General features: G+C 41.6%; 1 protein-coding gene across 1 annotated transcript in view; it reads left to right on the top strand.

Moving 5' to 3' along the window:
* Nucleotides 1-14,224, top strand: part of ACTR3 (actin related protein 3) — a 63,987-nt gene extending 49,763 nt beyond the window's left edge. Inside the window, exons 6-12 of the mRNA XM_075933255.1 lie at nt 623-730; nt 4,530-4,673; nt 7,471-7,644; nt 8,708-8,800; nt 10,169-10,294; nt 12,808-12,891; nt 13,320-14,224. Of these exons, the coding sequence (XP_075789370.1) occupies nt 623-730; nt 4,530-4,673; nt 7,471-7,644; nt 8,708-8,800; nt 10,169-10,294; nt 12,808-12,891; nt 13,320-13,415 (825 nt within the window). The 3' untranslated portion in view covers nt 13,416-14,224. The remainder of the gene's footprint in view (nt 1-622; nt 731-4,529; nt 4,674-7,470; nt 7,645-8,707; nt 8,801-10,168; nt 10,295-12,807; nt 12,892-13,319) is intronic.
* Nucleotides 14,225-15,049: the final 825 nt, after the last annotated feature.

Here is a 15,049-nt window from a genome sequence, read left to right as displayed (position 1 = left end):
TTGGTAATTTTGAGTCAATTCATGAAGGACAGGTATCACATGACAAAACACATAAGAGGCAATAGGACAAGAATAGAATTGCCATTAACAGGAAGTTGTATTTCACGTCTAGAAGTAGTCCTTTGGATGGAGTAAAAGCAGAACTTGAACTGCTGCACTTCTGTGGCTAGAAAACATAAGGGACAGGAATGATTAAGATGTCTTTTTTTTTTTTTGCACACTGTTTTATATAGATATTCCACTACTTCATTATTGTTGTTTTTTCCAATCCCTAAATTGGATTAATACTCATAAATTAGTGAGTTATAAATCTCTCTGAATAACTATCAGCATGGAACTTGAGCTTTAGTAAACAATTTTATTTTTGGAAAGAACTTATTTGGTTCTTTAGGAGTTTTTGTTTCAGAGTACGATAGTTTGTTTGGGGGGGAAATAAAATATATTCAAATATTGAGGGATTCAGTTTTTTTCATTCAGTTGTGTTTCAATAGATTTTGCTCACTTTGGCTTGTTTGAATCTTCATTCAAAGAGTATAAAATATCACCTGTAGAGGAAACTTGCTATAGGCTTTATGCATCAATGTAAAACTAAAGATTCAAATTCTGGTTTCTCTTTTGGAAGGCTGTCCTTGCCTTAGCTGCATCTTGGACATCGAGACAGGTAGGAGAACGGACCTTGACTGGCACAGTTATAGACAGTGGAGATGGTGTTACTCATTGCATTCCTGTGGTAAGTATAACATATCAAAGCCTTATAATGTAACATGTCATCACACATTGTAACTTTGCTAAAGTGAACATTGATATGGAAGGTAGCTTTTGTTGTAGATAAAGCATGACTAAGAGTTAGCAGGAATCCTCAAATGACCTTGGCAACCCACCTATGATCCTGTTGTGCTAAGGTGCAGAGAACAGCAGAGCATTCTGTTTCCATATTAAAAGTCAGTGTTAGTGCAGTGTTCTTGAAAGCTCACGGAACTTGATCGTTAATCTGAGTCAGTTTTGCCATCTGTAGAATAGAATACAAGTATTATTACTTTATATTCCATATTAGAAGGAATACCCAGCATTGCCCTGGGTGCTTCAGGGCAGGTGGCTGGTGGTGTGGGCAGGTGCAGGAGTTAAGGCAGGGCCTGGAACCTGTTGGGGGGGGCTCAAGACAGAAGACCCGTGGCTTGGTGGGGTGCAGGAGGGCCCAAGATGAGAGCTCCAGATGGCCACACCCTTGGTAGTACAGCTGCCTGCAGTGGTCACTTGTCAGAATAAAACTCCCCTGCGCTTGCTGCCCACAGTAGTGACTGAGTATTGCATCCCTTCTCTCTGCCACCTCTGTTTCCATGTTCCATTCTCTGTGCTTCCTATTTTCCTGGCACAACTGAACCTGGATCTTGCTTTTAGGAGAATAGGAAGCTGCATGCTAAATGGTGGTCCTAGAGCTTACTGTTAAGGAGGAGTTCTTGAACAAAGACTCTCACAGGTGCACATTTCTGAAATATAGATAAAGGTCAGAGCTTTTAGTTACCCAAATAGTTGAATGGAAAAAAAAATTAAAATTCTAGTGTACTATCATTCAGCAAAGATCATACAGGTAGGAAAATCTTATATGACTCTAATAATTAAAATGGTTAACAGACTTGACTATATATAAGGCCTTAAAAATAAAACACATGATCATTTGTTTTATAACTAATTAGTGCAGGGATGGCCAAAAAGGCCTTCACCTGCTGGATCCCGACCCGCAGAGGTCCTGCTGCTCCCCCACCTGCAGGCCGATCGGGGAGCATGTGGTGCTTAGTCAACCACCAGGGTCGATCTAAGCGCTGCATGCCAGAGGGCAGGGTGCAAGAGACTTCGTGCTCCCCCGCCCCAAAGCCAAATCAGGTCGTGGGGGTAGGGGAAAGGATGACAAGTCGACTCCCACCCTGCCCTGCAAGGAGAACGCAGCACTTAGAAGCACCACGTGCTCCTTGTGGGATGAGGGCAATGCAGGAGGAGACTTTCTGTGCGTTTTCTTTGTCCCCAAACCCTGATTGGCTTGGGGGCAGAGGAGCATGCAAAGTCTCCATCCGCCATGCAAGTGGCTTGGCACTTAGTGAGCCACTGGCGGGTGACTCTAAGCACAGTGCTCTGTTGCAGGGTAGGGGCAGATTTTGCATGCTTCACCCATCCTGCACCAGGCCCTGAGTGACTTGGGGGGAGTGCACAAAGTCTCCTCCCACCGCCAGGGGCACGGGCACCTAGAAGGAACTGCCAGCTGTTGAGAATAACTGGCAGTTCTCTCGGGTGGGGCGGGAGCAAAGACTTCATGTGCTTTCCCCTGACCACAGTCGGGTCTGTGGGTGGGAAAGCATGGAAGTGTCCTGGCCCCGTTCCTTCTGGGGCAGCCCAAAATTTCTCAAGTGGCCCCCAGGCAAAAATTATTGCCCACTCCTGAATTAGTGTATTGTTTACTGTTTTATTAAAAGTCAAAAGTATTATGTATTGCTGTAGGCAAACAACACCATTTGTAGAAGTGCACACTGAAAGTTTTGTAAGTGGAGTATGTAATGCTTTCTTCCCCCAGATGAATGGAAATACATCTGTTTGCATAGCTGGTGTATTTTTGTTTTGTTTTTAAAAGAGAAACTGGGTATCTGGCATTTGTAGGATCACTTTTTTTGTTCCACAGTCTTACAAAATGATGAACTATGTAAATGAGCTTACTAATTGTGAATGATCATTTGCTTGAAGATTCAATATGTTGGAAAGTTACGTTGGTTATGATCTAAACACATGCTTTTTAGCTTTTTCTCAGCTTAATGAATAACGCTATGTAAAAATTTCGGGTTAGACTGTTCATTAGAGGTGGCATTTTTCTACTGAGGCTTATAAAATCACTGAAATTTCAACTCATGTAAATTAGGTTGGTTTTATTATGCTTAATGGGTTTTAAATGGTTATTAAAATATAGCAGACATTTTTTATTTTAACTGAAATGAATAAATTGTGCATTATTTTTTGTATCACTAGGATGGTTAATTGCTTTGTAAATATAACCTCCCCTGTTTCCAGCAGCTTTCAGCATGAATCAACTGAAGCAAACCCAAGATGTAGGCTTGGTTAGTCAGCTGACTATATATTGGGTTATTGTCAAGTTTTCCATCAAAACTGCCTGTGGCCGGGTCCCTAGAGGCTGAGTAGTCTAATGACTACATCGCTGAGTGGGTGAGCAGATGAGGGGGAGGCTGGCCTCTTGTCTTTCTGTGTTCCTGGCCCAGGTACTCCGAACTACTCCCTATTCCAGTCCTTAAGACTGCGTCCCAAGAATCCACATTCCCTTTAGGTGGAGTTTCTAAATGGGTTTGCCCCTTCATGCCTTCCATACTGTGAGGTAATGCAATAGAGAAATACTAAAAATAGAAGCAGATTAAAATGTAATCTTTAGAATGGGACAGAACATTCATTTTGACTGTTTTTAGTTTAAAAAAAAAGATGCATTTTAAGTGTGGGTGTATAGAGGGAGTCTTAAACATTTGTCATAAAATATGTTTGACTTGTTCATTGTTAAATATTACATATCAAATGTGTGCATAATTTTCACTTGATCATGGTTCATTGTATGGTACTATTTTATATTTCCAGCTATTAAATGCTGACTCACTTGAATTTTATGCAGTATGATTTACGGTAACACCATTAAAGCTAAGTGGAGCTGGATTTCCTAGCATTCCAAAACATATATGTGCTTAACCAGTTACAACTTGCAAAATGTTGTAGCTCATTCTTAAAATTTCAGAGATGATGCAGAATATAGAATTGATATTTCAAATAATCTTTTAAATACTGTAGAGTACTGCATATGATATGCAAACAGTATATCTGCTCTTAGATTCTGTTCGTCCTTTTTAAAATTTGAGGAGTGTAATCTGTAAAAATGATAGAATTAAAGACCTGCCTCCCCTTTCCATCTCTAGGAGAAGTAGGAATAGAGAAGGTGGATTGAAAATGACAGATCAATGTGATGTGCTGAATGCCATTTTGATCACTTTGCTGGACTTGTTTCCTTCCTACCTTCAGTTTTGCCTGGGTAGAATGTAAATGCTAGCATATCTGAGCCTATACCTTTTCAGTCCTATTGAACAGTAATGTGTGTGAGAATACCTCCATCATTCAGTGGCATTTGTTGTATCTGACTAAAGGAGCAAATAGAGGGCACAAAATGATGGCTGTTACTTGAAGTTCTGACAGAAGGGACCTGTCGGGTCTTGGTTGCTTGAAGAATAGTAACCAAATGCAGGGGCTCAGAAATGGAGAATAAAGAGCTATGGATAATAGGAAGGACTTCAGAGCTCTATCAGAGTTACAAGATCATGAGAGGGATTGTGTGTAACTCCAATGAATCTGAATTCTGTTAGAGAAGGATCCAGTTAGTAAGGCTCTGAATATGCATATTCAGCATCTTAACTCAGTATGCTTCAATAGATTACTGTTTTTTTTTAAGTTGATGGAATGTGTTTCTTTCTCCTTCTCCAAATTAATGTTACTTCCAGGCTGAAGGCTATGTGATTGGAAGCTGTATCAAACATATTCCAATTGCAGGACGAGATATAACATACTTCATTCAGCAACTGCTGAGAGAACGAGAAGTAGGAATTCCTCCTGAGCAATCCTTGGAAACAGCAAAAGCTGTGAAGGTAAAATGGAAATTAATGGATGGCAGTTATACCATAGTGTAAATGTATTTGAAGAAAATCATAAAAATGCTCCCTTTCCTAATGCTACTCTCTTTCTAGATGAGAATATAAGCATTGTTATTTAAATATCTAACATGATATTGTCAGTCTAGAGCCATCTTTTCCCCAACTCGTAACTACTGTAATACTTAACTGGAAGTACTTCTGCTGCGATCTTTAAAATGAAATGAAATTCATTTTTTTCTTATTCACACAATGAACAGTCAACCCATGGAATTTACTGCCAGGGGATGTTGTAAAGACCAACAGAGTGAGTGAGTGAGTGAGTGAGTGAGTGAGTGAGTGAGTGAGTGAGTGAGTGAGTGAGTGAGTGAGTGAGTGAGTGAGTGAGTGAGTGAGTGAGTGAGTGAGTGAGTGAGTGAGTGAGTGAGTGTGAGTGTGAGTGAGTGAGAAAAAAATTTCGGGGGGAAATTTTCCAACCCAACTGTTCCTCCCCCCCCCTCCCCTTTTCACAGGGCTTGGCTGCTGCCCAACCTGGAGGGGGCCAAAGCCATATGGCCCAGGAGCTGCACGGCCTTTCTTCTACCCTCCCCCCCCCCCAGTGCTCTAAGAGGGAGGGCTAAAGTGGCAAGCTGCGTGGCCTTTCCCCTCACTCCCCTTCCACGGTGATGCTCTGAGGGGAGGGAGCAGATGGAGCCGTGTGGCCTTTCCTCCCTTCCCCACTCGTGCTCTGGGAGGGCCCCAGCCGGGAGCTGCATGGCTTTTCTCCTTCTCCAGTGCTCTGGTGGGGGCAGGAGCTTTGAGCTGTGCTGCCTCTCCCCTTTCTTCCTCCCTCCCTGGTGCCCCAAGGGTTCTCCTTTTTTTTCCAGTGATGCAAGGGGACAGAATTGTTCTCCCCACACCCCAGCCTCCTCTCAACCTTCTAGATTGGGGGGAGAGCTGGGCCAGTCTTGTGCCCCAGACCCTGTCCCTGGCAGCTGGGGGGAGGAAAGAGACAGGGCCTGTGGGTGGTGGGCTGGGCTGGGGCGGGGTGGGGCAAGAGCTGGGTCCGCACGGGTGGCTGGTGGGGGAAGAGCCAGGGCTGAGATGGTCTCAGACCCTCCCTGGGGTGGGAAAGAGCCTTGGCCTGGCACACACCCCTAGAGGCTGGGAGGGGTAGAGCTGGGACTGGCCTGGGGAGGGGGAGAGCCCAGACTGCCTTCCTCCTCTCTCCCCTGTCCCCCTCTCCAGGGGAGGATTGTAGAGCAGAGCAAGCAGGTGGCACTGCCACCTAGTGGATTCAAAAAAGAAATATTTAAGTTCATGGTGGACCAGGGGGAGGGGATAGCTCAGTAGTTTGAGCATTGGCCTGCTAAACCCAGGGTTGTGAGTTCAATCCTTGCAGAGGCCATTTAGGGATTTGGGGCAAAAATTTGTCAGGGATGGTACTTGGTCCTGTTGTGAAGGCAGGGGACTAGACTCAATGACCTTTCAGGGTCCCTTCCAGTTCTAGGAGATAGACAAACCAGTCAATCAATAGTAGTTATCCAAGACAGTCAGGGTTTCAATCCCATGTTCTTACTGCCTCATAGACTCTGAAAATGGGACTGGATGAAAGGGAATGCTCACACAATAATTGTCCTCTGAAGTTTCTAGCATTTGGTCACAGTCAGAAGTCAGTATACTAATCTAGTATGGCTATTCTTATAGTCTTCTGATTTCTTCTGTGTATGTTGTTGCTTTTTCCCCCCTGCAGTACAAATCTATACCTGGTCCACTGAAGGTTGTTCATCCGTTAAGTACATTATACGTTTAATACTCATTTTTCATTATCATAGAATTTTAGAGGAAAAATGGAATCAAAACCAACTTGACAAGTCAAAGTATGCTACTTGTTTCCAGTGATGCATAGACGTGGTTTATTGGAGCCAAGTTTATTATCTAATTTTACATAATGTCACTTAAACCCTCTCTTGTACTCTACTTTGTATCTATCTGCTAGTTTCAAACTTTTATCATGAGCCTGAACCATTTTTCCCCCCAAGAGCTTTATTTGTACTAGAGATGTTAAAATGTGGTTAATTGAGTAGTTGATGGAATTTTCATTGGCTACTTGACTAGTTGATAGGCAATTCTGCATTCCTCCTTTTAAATGTGGAACTCCGTGTACAGCCCAGAGCCAGCAGGAAGTCCTGCTGACTCCGGGCTGCACGAGGGTGCCTGCTTTCAAATGTACAAGAATCCCCAACAGGAGGGAGCTCTTGTGCCTTTCAAAGCTATGGAGTCGGGGGTCAGTGGGGGACTTGCTCTCCCACTGACCCCAGGCTCCATGCTGTACTGCATGCTGTGCGGAGCCTAGGGTCAGCTGAGGATTCCCCAGCTGATTCCGGGTTCCACACAGCATTTCAGTGGAACCCGGAGTCATCTGGGGACTCCCCAGCTGCCCTCGGGTTCTGGAGAAATGCCGCGTGGAGCCCGAGATCAGCTGGGGAGTCCCCAGCTGCCCCTGGGCTCCACAGCTGCCCCTTTGAAATGCGTGGAAACTCAGTTGTGCACTGCTGCCACTTTTGAAGTACCCCTTCTCCCCCCGCCTCCCTTTTGCTACCTCTGTTTTTTTTTTTAAGAGGCAGCAAAGGAGGGGAATTGACTAATCGACAGAATATCCAATGAGCAAATGTTTATTGGATAGTCGACTAGTCTTTAACATCCCTAATTTGTGCTATATTTAGTTGGGTTCAAATGGCTCGATATTGTAAAACATAACATTTTTTTTCTATGTTGAGGAAGATTTCTACAAATCTGTATATTTAATTTTCAGGAGCGCTTTAGTTATGTCTGTCCTGATTTAGTAAAAGAATTCAACAAGTATGACACAGATGGTACAAAATGGATTAAACAGTATACTGGAATCAATGCAATCTCAAAGAAAGAATTCACCATTGATGTTGGCTATGAGAGATTCTTGGGTCCAGAGATCTTCTTTCATCCTGAAGTAAGTTGGTGTGAATTACTATGGTCCTCAGGTTTTTTTTTTTTTTCAATTCAAGCTGTATAACCGCAGTTTAGATTTTAGTATACCAAATGTATTTAAATGTATCTAAATGTATTTGAAAATATCTATCTCAATTTACATTTTAAAGTAGATAATAGATGTTATAAAAAGCAAGAGAGTTTTACTTCCTGATACTGGTTAAACTTTGAAGTGTACAAATTGAGATGCTTGAGCATTCAAACAGAGTACCATCCTAGAACATTTTAAACAATCAGATTGTTAATATAGGTTATTGTTCCTCTCTTCTTGCCAAGCATTTAGCTTTTAAAATTAAATTTCTTCTTACCCATCATATATTAGTCATTTAAAATACCAGTTTTCAGTGAATTAGAATTTCTCATTCCCACTTCCAATTTTGTGCTACTAGCCTTGTTTTCAGGGTCATTTTAGAAAAAGCTGATAGGAATTGTTCAAGATACAAAAAGGCAGTACAAGAGAACAGTTGGGGAAATCACCAAAACCAACATAATTCAATCACTTCTTTCATTTCTTTTTACCCTCTTACTAAATTGCTATTAAAATAAATACTCCTTTTGTTTGTTTTGAATATTAGTTAATGGCTGCACATGTAGTGCATTCGACATGGCCATTTTCCATTTGAATGTGCTGAGAATGGGGGTGAACCCTCAGTACGCCCACATGTATTAGCACTGCTTTTTTAATTAAGTACATGTGTGGGATTAATCCTGTAATAGGGACAGGAAAATTCATGTTGCTCTAAAGTACTCTGGTTCCATACTACTAATGAGCTTTTTTTCTCTTAAGTCTAATTGAGTTCTTCTTTTCTCACTTTCTTGCAATCCCCTGTGTAACTGCATGCATTTAGTAGGTCAAGAACAGTAGTTTTACTTCAATAGTCAGAATTATTGCTGTTTCACATTGGGCTTTGATTCTTGTTCTTAGAATTAAAATTGCAAGATTTTTAAGTATGTTGGATTAAAATTGTGGTGTTTAGCTATCTAATAGCTGTTGTTTTTATATCCAATTTGACTTCTGATTTTAGTTTGCTAATCCAGACTTCACGCAACCCATTTCAGAAGTAGTAGATGAAGTTATTCAGAATTGTCCTATTGATGTTAGACGTCCGCTGTATAAGGTCAGTAACGGTGAAGTTATTTTAAAGTTAGCAGATTGACCCAGCACTGCCCAGGTCTGGCCTGGGATGGGGGCTGGAGGGGCAGCTCGGCCCAGAGACATGAGTGGGGACCAGGCCTGGGGCCATGCAGGCCTCTCTCATTGGTGCTCCCTGAGGCCAAGGGGCGGTGGGTGAAGGACCATGCTGGGCTTCCCAGTGGTGCAGGCAGGGATGGGGGGAGGAGGAGGAGGGAACAGGGCGCTAGTTCCTCCTCTGGCCCCAGTGATACTTGCGGGGTGGGAGATCACAGCAGGTGGACCTGGAATGGGGGGGTCAGGGTTTTAGACAGTCACTTACCTAGTGGCAGGCAAAATGTCCAAGCCCCATGTCCAGCTGGCCACTCTGTCTGTGGTGTAGCTGTCCCCAGTGGCCACTTAAAAGGATAGCTCTCCCTTGCAGTCACTGCCACCAGTGGTGATTGTGAGTATCGCGTCCCTCTTCTGCCCCTTCCTTTTTCATATTCTGGAAAACAGCCAATTCCCCTAAACCCTGACCTTGCTTTAAGTTTGGGGAAGAGGAAGACAGACAGACACCATATGTACATGTACTTTTTTTTATTGAAATAGTTGTGATAAACTTGTTGCTAGTTTCTGATTAAAAGCACCTGCACTAGCATGGGGCTATCACACAGAAGATCACAGTAAAGACATTTTCGCTTAGAACCTTAGTTAAAACCAAAGTTGCAGTTTGAACATTTTAATCTTTTTTAATTTTTCAGGGCTGTAATACTGTTACAGCGAAGGCAAAAAAAGGGGTAAAAATGGAAGGAGAAAAAAGATGTGGGAACAAAAATGATAGAGATTAAAGGGAATTCTAAAACTTAGTTTAAAAAAATTCCTTTCATCAGAGAAACACCCCAGTTTGTGTGGTACTTTAACAGTTAAAAATGTGAATAATTTAAAACATTCTGTGTAATAACTTAAATTTCCTGGCAGCTGGGTGAGCATAAGTTGAATATCCATATAAAGGGCTGAATAGAAACCAAGGAGCTCAACTTATAGATGTGACTAGTAATTCTGGATGCTTCAATTTTGGGTGCCCATATTGATATCCTAAAGAGGTATGATATTCAGAAGTGTTAAGTTTCCAACTTCTGAAAATCAATCTCCAGTAATGTGTCTTCAATAGAGGACCCAGAAATGGAGGCACCTGAAGTTACTAATCAGTCAAAAATTTAGGTCTGAGTCCTTGTAAACAGGCAGCACCCTTAATAGATTATCATAGTGCTGATTATTATAATTATATTTGCACTCTTATGTCCAAGACTATTAGTTAACTTTTCTTGTCTTTAAAATTACCTAATCTATTTTTAATGCATATTCATTATAGAATATTGTCCTCTCTGGAGGTTCAACCATGTTCAGGGACTTCGGTCGCCGTTTACAACGAGATTTGAAAAGAACTGTTGATGCCCGGCTGAAACTTAGTGAGGAACTCAGTGGTGGCAGACTGAAGGTTTGTTTCCTTAGCTAATACACTAAACTAATGTTTGCAATTCAGGTGTATCTTTTTAGTAGGCTTTTTTTTTACTGGACATTCTAAGTAACAGAGGAATTAAGAATTTCCTGTTTGTCAAATTGAATTAAAATTGGTTCTTTATATAAAGCTCTAGATTATTTTAACAGGGATTAATGTATTATAATGGACTCCTGAGAATAGTCTCTACACAATGTTTGTCTTTATAGAGGGCTGTGGTGCTGCTTCCTTTGCTTTACAACTGGACTGCCCATTCCTTGCTGCAGTCATGAGATGTAGAAACCTCAGGGTACATCTACACTGCAGTCTGATGTGTGTGGCTGACTTGGGGTTCTGAGGCGAAGGGGGAGCGGTCTATTGAATTTAAGTGTTCCTGTTAGGATTTGGGATGAGGACTAACCTCTCGGATCCTCCCACCTCACAGGGTCCTACAGGCCAGGCTGCAGCCTGTGCCTAAAGGTGTATGCTGCAATTACTAGCCCATTCGTCCCATGAGCCCAACTCAACTTGCACTGGCCTGTTGCAGATTTAATTGAAGCGTAGACACATTCTCCCTCTCAATAGCTGAGTAGGGTTTACTCCTGTTCGGGGAGAGGCACTCCATCCTATTTATAATATACTGACCGTGACCTTGCTTTTTGTAAACAAAAATAAAAACAACAAAACATGAAAATTTGAGATAAAATGATTTTCTAATCTTTGGTGGTAGGAGGGAGTTAATTGGGTCCTAAATCTGATTTCAATGCAGCGTTGGTTGGATAAGTGTTTTTTATTTCTTTGGGCTACTCTAGGTATATTGTTTTCCTTACAAATACTAAACATCTCTCACCTATTATGTTTTCAGTATTGTTGTAGCTGTGTTGTGTACAGGATATTAGAGACACGTATTCCCCGATTGAAAATAACCTAATTGAGTTTTTGATAAGACTCGCTGACAGAACTGCTTGAATCAGGCAGCTGCTTTCTCTTTCTGACATTGCGTGTCTGAATCATCTGCAGTGATCTTGATATTCCTCTGGGGAGCCAGAGAGGCAGGGAAAGTAGCAAAGGCCAGGAAAGATGTAAAGCAAGGGTGGGGATCTTCAGGCCCAGGGCCTGGATGCAGCCCCTGGCTTATTTGGATCTGGCTGCTGCGGTTCAGGGCCCCCCCCCCCCCCCCCCCCGCATTGGGAAGCCCACACTGACCTTCCAGTTCTCCCACCTTGCCCCACAGAGCTGGAGCCCCCAAATCTCTGGTGTGTGAGGGGAATGTGGGGAGTGTTTATCTTAATCAGTGAGAGACTTTTTTGTGTGTGTGGTCTCTTGTTTTTTCTTTGCTTCCCATTTGTGTGTGTGGCCTGACTAATTTTTCTGTTGGTCAGCGGCCTCTAACCCCAAAAAGGTTCCCCTCCCCAAAGTAAAGCAACAAGAGAGCCATGGGAACATGACTGAAAGTTTGTAAAGACTGAGGAGATAGCAAGTGTGGTACTCTGAAGAAATAAGGTGTGTCCAAGGGAGGGAGTACAGGATTTATTGGAAGGTAGAAAGGGAGGTGTCTTGGTTCTGGGAGTGTTACAAGCAGTAACTACGTAACTGCAGGGGTACTTGGCTTTTCTAGCACACTATCCACACTGGCAGAGCCACACATCCTGTGCCAAAGCCTTGCTACAGCAAAGGCTTCCCCATTGTACTGTTGCTTCAATGTCCTAGTGCATATATTCAGTCACAAATGCCTCAGCACAGAGATATTGGACTCCATCCCAGACCAACAACCTAGGTCCTTTTATTTTCCCCAACAGTATATCAAATATAGAAAAATCAAAACTCATCGGACTTATTTATTGCATCACCTTACATAACACTATTAATAGTTGCAAACAATAACCTTGCAAAATGATAAAACTTACCTGTAGTGATGCAGTCATTGTTTGAAACACTTGCAAAACACAGCACCTCTCTTCCCTTCTCTTCCCTCCAATGTATCTTTTCATCTTTCCATTATGTACCATTTCCTCAGGTTAACACACTTCATATATTTCAGTTAGTTTAATTCATGGTCATTCAGCACCACAAACCCAAATGTTCCCATCGTTATAAAATTACATCATACACACGATTTCCTGCAACACCAATACTCCAGACAGTGAGGAAAAATCCATTTCTAACTACTTCAAGGTTTGGAGTTAGAATTTTCATGTTTTGTGTGAATGTAGAGAAGAAAATGCAGCTTTCTAGATGTCCTAATTTAGAAAAGGAAAAGGTAGTGCTGTAGAGTATGAAGTGATGGCCTGGAATGCCACATAAAATGTAAAGTAACTTTTTTGAAATACTTTATTTGGGGGACTAGTATGTGTATGGTAGATGTGTAAACCTAGCATAGTGCATATGTATGTTGTATTTAAGAAATTATTTAAATATGGGAACTAAACTTACATCTGTAAAAAAGTTCACACTTCATTTAGCATTACTAGTAATATCAATTTTTAATGTGTTCATCTTGTTTTCCTTTGTAGCCCAAACCTATTGATGTACAAGTTATTACCCATCACATGCAAAGATACGCAGTTTGGTTTGGAGGATCAATGCTGGCTTCCACAGTAAGTTGGTTATAAAACTTCACATGGTTCAATCATTCTAGGTATGCTTTGGAGTCTTACTCTATTCTTGATGCACATTTATAGCTCCTGATTTAATGGGGGGATTAGTAATACCTCTCAAGGAAAATATAAACTCCTTTGAGTCTAATAAAGATTTTTAAGATTTAAAGGAGCAAATGACAGCCATATGTCATGAAATGTATTTGTTTAGAATAGTCACATTATTCTGAATGAGTGTCCTTATTGCATACAGTATTTGGCTGTTTGGCAAAATATGATGTCTGTTTTATGAATTTGTTTAGCAGTAATTCATAACTAAGTACAGTGTTTACAAGTTCAATATACCTTTGTTTTTCTAGTTGAGATTACATATAGTTGAAATGCATCAAGCAAACAGAGCATCTGACTTTTTGTTTCTCCTTTTTCAGCCTGAGTTCTACCAAGTATGCCACACCAAAAAAGATTATGAAGAGATTGGTCCTAGCATCTGTCGTCACAACCCCGTGTTTGGAGTCATGTCCTAAAACTGACCTCAGAGGGGTCAGGCCTAGAGAAGTGGGGAAAAGGAGGGTCTTTCTGATTACTTGTTTTGTCTGGATGGCGGGTATTAAGATAACAAACATGACTTGACAATAAGAAAAAGACCAAACTGAATTAAACAGGAATATTTTAATAAGTGTCTCAATATGCGGATATAGTGGAAAGCCAAAATAATTAAAGGTGTTTTTTTTCTTTAGATTGAATATTTGAATCTGTGCGTAACACAACAAAGAAGTGGGTTTTAGTTATTTCTGTGCCCTGATATTTTGTATATTAACGAATTATCCAAGATTTGATGGGGTTTGATGGTGTGTAGATAGCCAGCTATCTAATGCTTCAGTTGTACTCTTTACATGTGTACAATGCAAGAACTTGTTTATATTTCATACTTTTTTATACTTTGAGGGAAAATATCAAAGAAAAACTGTAATATTTGAGGAAAATGACCAACTTGATGGTAAATTAAAATAAATAAATAATGGGCACATGAAGCTTACTCATGTGACTCTAGTTATTACAAATTATGACCAGTCTAAATTCTCGGTTCCAATTTTGCAAGTGCTTTTGGAACAAAGAAGCTTGGGTTAACTGATGCCTGCTAGTGCTTTCTGATTACTCGGTGCATTTTCATTCTATTTCTTGCTTTAAAAAAAAAAAAAAAAAAAGTAAAGACAAGTCTGTTGGACCAGTATTGCAGTTCCGTAGTGTCATTTCTAATTAAATAATTCAATTATCAAAAGAGGTGTATTTAAAGCCTAACACCATTCCAATAAAGACACAACATTTCTTTTTATATTTGTGTGAGGTTTTGTTAATTTCATTGCATAGTAAGTCTGGAGAGTGTCTTCATACACATCTTAGCTGGCTTACAAGACACAGATCACTATGGCTGTGTCTAGGCTGTAGGGTTTTTTCAAAAAAAGTAGCCTTTTTTTTCGAAAAAACTTCACCTGCATCTAGACTACAGCCGCGTTCTTTCGAAATTAAATCAAAAGAACGCAGCTCTTCTTTAGACGGTGGTACTCATTTCACAAGGAAGAATGCCTTTTTCGGCGGAGATCCATCAAAAAAAGTGTGTAGACGTGGGCAGCCGTTTTTTTTTTTTTTTTTTTTTTTTTTTTTTTTTTTTTTTTTTTTTTTTTTTTTTTTTAAAGGGCCTCTAGGAAGAATCCCTGCTGGACAGTCCGGGGCATGCCTTGCATTTCTCTGGTTCCTGTCTACAGCCATCTTTTAAAGGGACAGTCACCCTCACAGCCAATTGTGGCAGCAAAGCAGCCAGAGCACACTGCTCTTCCAGTGCAGCCATGTCCCAGCCCCAAGACCCTCCTGGCCCTTCCAGACTGCCTCCTGGGGACCCAACCAGGGGCTCCAAACACCGGGCATTGGCATGGTCTGGGCCTTCTTGAGCTCTGGTCAGAGGAGGAGGCCTTACAAGCCCTGAACACCAGGTGGCGAAATGCAGACATTTTTGGCGGCATGGCAGAGGCCCTGGCCAAGAGAGGGCACCACCCACGCACCCAGGACCAGGTGCGCTCTAAAGTGAAGGAGCTGTGCCAGGGATATGTCAAGGCCAGGGAGGAGAGCTCCCGTTCTGAGGCAGTCTCCCACTATTGCCCTT

Source organism: Pelodiscus sinensis, chromosome 7, assembly GCF_049634645.1.
Source record: "Pelodiscus sinensis isolate JC-2024 chromosome 7, ASM4963464v1, whole genome shotgun sequence".
NCBI lineage: Eukaryota > Metazoa > Chordata > Testudines > Trionychidae > Pelodiscus > Pelodiscus sinensis.
This window is presented reverse-complemented; position numbering and strand designations above follow the sequence as displayed.